The sequence below is a fragment of the Drosophila willistoni genome, assembly GCF_018902025.1.
Source record: "Drosophila willistoni isolate 14030-0811.24 chromosome 2R unlocalized genomic scaffold, UCI_dwil_1.1 Seg167, whole genome shotgun sequence".
NCBI classification, from domain to species: Eukaryota; Metazoa; Arthropoda; class Insecta; order Diptera; family Drosophilidae; genus Drosophila; species Drosophila willistoni.
Genome location: NW_025814050.1, coordinates 23,519,676 through 23,527,000, shown reverse-complemented (window position 1 = coordinate 23,527,000; position 7,325 = coordinate 23,519,676). Strand labels below are relative to the sequence as shown.

The window sequence follows — 7,325 nt, the reverse complement described above, 5'->3', positions numbered from 1 at the left end:
TACAAAAGAAACCAAAAACAAATGTCTTTATTATGTACAATGTAATATTTGTAAAAGCAAAAATGTTTTTTATGGTAACATCCAATTTGAACTCCCTCCCCCATTTTTGGCGCCCTTTTCCCAAATAATAATCTAAAACAATTAAGGAAACATAAATGCTAAGCAAAAATTATATATCTGTGTATTGAAAGTGTTGTATACATGCATATAAAACATATATAATGTATACTATATAGAAAAGTATTGTTAGTTTGTAGTAGTTGCATTTTAATTTTATAAAATTGTGTGTGAAAATGTTTTGAATCCGTGTTTAAGCAATTCAGATCTAAGCCTAAGCATTAACTAATTTAAATTGTTGGAATAATCCCACACTAAGAATTCTTGTCAAATTATGTTTCGGGCTGGCTTAAAAGAAAAAGAAACAAACACAAAACAATACCAAGTGTATAGCAATGTCACAATATTTATATTTAAACGGAGTTATGAAACGGAGAAACACAACTATACTAACTGAATGTTAAGCTGATGTCATGAAATTCTAATTTATTATAAAAACCAAAAATAAAACAAAAAAATTATATAATTTTTAATGTCTACACCCATTCTATTTGAATGCAATGCATACGATGTCTTTCTCTTGGCGAATCTAAAAAAGATTTGATATTCAGATTCCCAGGTTGTTTATGTATTAGTCTGAGTCCTTTCAAGGCTTCAAAAGCTACTTAACTTCTTTAGCCTGTCTGTTTGGAGGAGACAAAAAGTTGTAGAGTGACTTTCTCGAGGATGTCTTCGGCCTAAGTGTCTTTAGCAATTAATCTTGAATTATCGCCAAAAGCATTTGTATCGGACTTGAATTCGTAAGGATTTTATTGCGGAAGTTATATATGTACATATATAATATGATACCATATATATCAAATATAGTATCGTTTAATTAATACATTTTTTTTTTGTACTTGGTTGCAGTACTTTTAACAATAAATTTGAAAAAAGACCGTCATTGGTCTGTTAACACTATATATATATATATATGTATTGATCTAACGATTTGAGCTTAGACACGCCAACGGCTTGCACCAATAGGAGTTGCTAGATGTACGCCAGACTTCTCTTTAAGGGACATCTTTGACTTATGGGACAGCATGTTTGACTTTCTTGATCCGCTTACGGGAGTCCTGACTTTGAGCTTGGATCTATACGTTGGCGGCTTTGAGGAAGCTAATGGCTGCTTCTTCATTTGATTGTTATCATCCTTCTTCTTTGGAGTCATGTTCTTCTTTCCGGAACTGGGCATACTGGAGCGCTTGCTTCTTTTCTGCTTATTACTACGAGCTGAACGTGAGTCTGGATAAGTCTTCTGCTTGGGCTTCTTGATTATTATAGTCTTAGAGCTGGCCGATTGCTTGACCGAAAGTGCATCTGGTTTTAGTACTTTGCTTTGCATACTACGCACTTTGGATGACATCTTCTCCACCAACTGGTTAAGGACTTCCTTCTTGGTAGGCGCCGGAATGATAACAGAATTACCCGGCTTTTGTATCAAATTGGAAGCCTTCACCACATTGGCCAGGCGGCGATCTATAAGTTGCTGCTGCTGCTCACTCACCGGATTCTCATTGGATTGCTTCCCCTTGCTCGGTTTGGTTTTGGTTTGCTTCTTCGCGTCTTTCCCTGTGACTTCCGGCTGAGACTTCGGACGAGACTCTCTGCCTCGAATAACCTTCTTTTGTTTGTCATGACGCTCCACAAGCATATCATAAATGGATATTATTTGCTCATCCATTGTGTAAGAAAGAAATTAAATGAAAGTTGATTTTACAAGATGTTTTGCTGAAATGTTTTTTAAATATGGATACTAGAAAAACTTCGGATGTGAAGGTGTTGTGAGAATATATAAGTTAGAATGTGAAAAAGGTACAGACTCTCGTAACAGTTGTTGATTAGAAACTCTACGACAAAGTGATTGTAAAAAATTTAGAACATTTTTTAAGAGCCAATCTCATAGATTACTTATGTAGGGTACACTTTAAAACATAGTGTGTTAGAGTGCTTAAATATAAGGATAAAAATATTCAAAAAGTTTTAAATGATTTTTGGCAGATTTCAACATAATCAAATCCGCAACGATTTCAATAATAACAAGTATATTTTAAAATCTCTAAGAAATTACCTCAAATTGACTGACACTCATCCAAACGGGCTGTTAATCCACTGTTTATTCTAGCGGACTTTAAAATGTGTTGCATACTTTTAGGCGAGCATTTGTTTAAAAACTGTCCTAAACTTATTTATCAACAGTCTTTAATGGAAATGCATTGCAGCGTCAATTATAGGACGGAGCAACTTGTATACGTTAAATATTTTGCAGTTTTTAATTATAAACGTACCAGACTAATTGCCACAGGTAATGCAAAAATATTAAATACATTTAAATATGTGAGGGGTGACCACGCAAAGCATTATCCGTGTATCGGATTCTATATTTCATAAAGCGTTCCAATTTCCGTAAATACTCAAGGTGAATTCCAATCCAAAGGCGCTTCTATGTAAAAAAGAAAACCCAAGTGACTAAGCTCTAATAAAATACAAAATAAATCAGCTTGCTTTAATATACATATGCGCATATATGTATGTATATACGTTAGGTCATTCTCTTTTGTTTCGTTACAGCTGACAAATCAACGCAAACTGGGACCTGACTGATAAGATTTTCAAGTTCATTAAACTGAAATTGAATGACGGATTAAGTGGAATATGTTTTTGTAAAAATTGGGTGAAAGTAAAAGTGAAATACAAGTTCATGGCAAAGGTTTGTAAGATTTCTGTGTTTATTTTTCAATTTAGAAAAAAGGATTGTAAATGAAGTCAAAGCACTGACATTTTAATATAATAAACATTAAACAGCCTTATCTATTGATTCTGTTGTGACGATTTAATAAATGTGTGTCAAGTGAGAAAATATAAGGAACTGATGTACTTTTCTGAATAAAGGCGGTGAATAATGCTTCTCGAATTGAAATAGCACCAGCAGGTGTGAGGACACTCTGGGCCAACCTTGTCAGAAAAGCATTTTCTGGACATTTTTTTAGTATCAGTGCAATATGTGATATAACGATTTTAGTATCCTAGCAGGCCGGTTTTCTTCTGGGCACTTTTGAAGGATTTATTAGAAAGAATTTCCTTTTCTTAAAAACAAATTTTTGTTTTCCAGAAATTAAATGATTTGCCAAAAGTACACAGAATAATAAAAAAAAAAAAGTTTACAATATGGAATAGAAACAAAGAATCTTATCAGCAGCCACGGTACAAAAAAAAGCTGTACAGTAAACACCTAGACACAGCCTTTCCATATAACAGAGAGAAATCCAACAACTATAACTACAACAACAGCAATAAAAATGCGTTGCTTTTTCAAGGTTAAAAACAAGTGCGTATAACTGTCTTTGTGTGCGTGTAGGCGTATACGACTATGCGTGCGTGTGTTTGTGTTTAGCTCTACGGCTGTCGTCGACGTCCCGGTCTCGCTTTCGCTCTCACTCTTCTATTCGTTTTCGTCTCGCACATTTTGCACATTCTCATAATAGTGCGTATGTATAAATAAATGAATAAAAAAATACAAAATAACAACAACAAATTCGTGAACAAATTTCTTAATAGAGAGGCAAAAAAAAAAGTTTAAGAAAATTATAAAAAAAAGAGTGTAGGCCAACAGCAATATCAATCGCTGTTTCTGGTTGAACTTTAATACTCTTCCCGAAATGGTTTACAACGCTTAACCAAAGGAAGGTAGCTCCATACGAAGCTGTGATATATGTGTGCATATTCTTGATAAGTTTGCTTTAGTTGTAACTAAATAAGTGTTCTTTAACAGCCCCGATGCATCTTTATCTTTACAAACCATTAACATTCAATGCAAATTCGTTCTTTTATTCTTTAAGCTTAAAATCTAATAGCATAGACATGTATATAAACTATCCAAATCTCGCCCATCAAGATATCGTTTAACTTGGATTTGCTAGAATCCTAGGATCTTATCCAATCAGGAGTTTTGTTTTTAAGGGCATAAATATGTCGAACAATCGCAAATTGGGTTTATATATTTTTATGGGTTTATAAGTCAATATACTTAATTATGGGGCACCAGAACCAGCCAAATAAGAGGGAAAGTTCGAGTTGATTTTTAGTTTTTTCTTTTATTTCGGACAAACTGACAAATCATCATTCATTTGGCAAAATGGTACATTTTATTGTACCATATATGCGGTTAGTTTTTTAGTTTATACCCCCATTCCTGGTATCAGATTGTTACGCATTCAAATTGCGTATACGCAGTGTCAACGACTCTGTGTAGTGTGCGAGTTTAATGACTGATAACACACAACGAAAGAGAAAGATAGAGAGCGAGAGAATGAGCGAAAATAATGGAAATGTATGGTAAAAATAATGAAATTATTGCCTTTTGAGCTGGAAATTGGTCACCTTCGACAAAAGTAGAAAACGTATTTGTAACATATATTCTAAATTGGTATATTTCCTCAATTTTGCTTTGCCCGTCAGCATGGATTTTTTTTGTTGCTGTTCAAAACTCGTTCACTGACTTCTGGTTCGGTTGGCGAGTCAAGAACTTAAATTCAATTTTATCACCAAGTCAACTTTTTGAGTTTATATTATTATAAAAATTTGTTGTTTCTCTTTTGGTTTCTCTACGAATACAGTTAACAAAAGCTAAGCCAAATATAGAAGAAAAAATTAGAAGGCTGGACATGATTTATTTGAAGAATACAGCTGTATTAATACTCTTTCTCTTTACCTAGAAGATTGTTTTAACAAATTGGACAATTCCAAAGATGTAACCTTTTTTTATTAGCATTATTTTGCTAATATTTGTTGTAAAAGCAATCTAAATAATATTGCATTTAGAAATTTTGTATAGTTCCACCGGTCACTAGAGGAGCTTCAGGTTTTTTTTTTGATATTAGTTTGCCTTGATCCAGAGAGAGGGATATGATTGTTCATATGTAAAAGTTTATCAGAGTCATGTAATCGACAGCAACATGACTTTGTAATTCAATGTAAACGCAACGCTCTCTTCCTCTGTGTTTCTCTGTCACTCTCTTTCCCTTTCTCCATCTCTTAAATGAATTGAAGAGCCAACGTGTGCAACTGTTGCTCCAACCGCGGCAACTGAGTACCCCTAACACAAATGGCTCATCTCTAATCAGCTGGGGGGAGCGAGCTTACTTTTGGGGCGAATGAGAATGCTAGCGATCAGTAAGAGATCTCATGCGGCCGTGGTTGGTTGTTGCTCGTCGTCGTTGTCGTCGTGTGGTCGTGTTGTCGCTGTCGTCGTCGTGACACCGTGTCGCCAACAACAGCAACATCATCAGAAGTAGAAACAGAAGCAGCAACACAAGCAGCAGCAACATTAGCAACAAGAAATCTTTTACACATTTCTTCTTAAGTTCTTCTGATCTATGTATGTACCCTACATATGTACATACATACATACATACATTTGTGCTATGTGTTAATAATATATAAACAAGAAAGTCAATTTCAAATTTACAACAACAATCAAATTGTTGAATTAAAAATATTTTTGTGTTTGTGTAAAAATTTGTATTTAACAGAATTTTTAAAATATTTGCAAACAATTCGGCAACTCGTCTGCGTTTTTATTTTGTAAAAAAATCTTCGTTTTTGGGTGCGTTGTTTTTTTTTTTGTACATATGTATGTCTGTATTTCATATTATTGTATAGGTACATACGTATGTATAAGTATGTATTAACTTTTTTTTGTTATTGCACGAAATAAAAAACCAAACAAAAAGAAACACAAAAAAAAAAAGAATCCGTTTTGCTCTGGCGCTTTGTTTTGCGCGGGCTAATTGACAAAAATCGCAAAATAAAAAAAATAAAACACAGAAGGAAAGAGATAAATGTCTCGGCATGTCCCTCTGCTTCTCCAAAAATAAAAAGGGGGAATATAACGGAAACAAAACACAATAGCTAACAAATATGAAGTAAATATATAATGTTGACATTTTGTTTTGTTGATTTCGTGGATTAAGAAAATTTAAAGTAATTTCAAAAAAAAAAAGATGTTTGAGTTTCCTAAATCGAAAACGAAACGAAGAAAACTTCACAATAATAGAAGAAACTCTGTGAAAAAAGACAATGATTATTAATTTTAAAATTTACACTAAAATTATGATGTTTTATTAAAGTTTTGCTTTGTTCTAAAATAATTCGATATCATGTTCTAGTGCCAGAAATTGTTAAAAGTCTCTCCAGTACACTTTGAAAATTATATAGATTCATCGAGAAATAAAATATTAAAATAAAATTGAGAATTGTTACGAAGAATGCTGAGAATTGTAAATTATGTTGTAATGAATTAAAAGTTGGTTTAAATTTAAAAAGAAAACACGATGAATATTGCTATAAATATAAATTTTGTTAGACTCCAAAGGTAGAACATGTTCCTACGTAGTTCACATCTTTAAAAATTTCAAAAGGATTGAAAAAAACCCTTAGAATCATTCCAGACTACTAAGGTTAAAAAACTTTCTTCTTTCTCAACCCTGCGAAAAGTGATATCTGCCCTTTGGAAAATTATGAAAAAACTAATTATTTCAAATTAAAAATAAAACTAATAACCAGATCGGGTTTTCAGTCTAAGCCATAAAAAATAGTTATACATTTTTTTGATTAGATAGGAAATGTGCCTAAATCGTTTGTAGTTAACTAGCAACAAAATTTACAATTTCCCTTCAATGATAATTAATTAATTATTTTACTCTTTTCTTACCATTTAAGCCGTCAGTCGAAATTAAGGCAAGAGAATTATGAAATTTTGCCAACACAATATTAAAAATAAAGAGGAAATGAAAAAAATATAAACAAGATTTGCATTAAAACTGGAAAATAAGAGAGAAAAAGAAAGAGATAGAGGAAAACAGAGAGAGAGAGAGAGAGAGAAATATATATAATTCGCAAAAAGGTGATAATGATTATTTCCAAGGATCTTTTCATATTTGGCGAACAAATTTTTGCAACAATCATACCAGAAAGTGGAGCCGCAACAGCAACGCTAGGAACACAGCAGCAACAGCAACAGCCGGCAATTATAAATACAATAACAACAACAACAGCAGCAGCAACTGCGACGGCGGCAACTTCGTTGGTAATAAACTCGACGGCAGGAGCACCACCAGCTGAACAAGTTGTAGAGGAGTCATTAAAAGATACAACAGCAACAAAAGCGACAGCAGCAGCAGCAACAGTAGTACAACCACAACAACAACAACTGCCAGCTAAACAGG

General features: G+C 33.2%; 1 protein-coding gene across 1 annotated transcript; it reads right to left on the bottom strand.

Annotated features, from left to right (window-relative positions):
• Positions 1–1,054: 1,054 nt before the first annotated feature.
• LOC6651808 lies at positions 1,055–1,783 on the bottom strand. Its single transcript, XM_002074290.2, has one exon. The coding sequence runs from the start codon at positions 1,781–1,783 to the stop codon at positions 1,055–1,057; it is 729 nt and encodes a 242-aa protein (XP_002074326.2).
• Between the last annotated feature and the right edge of the window lie 5,542 nt (positions 1,784–7,325).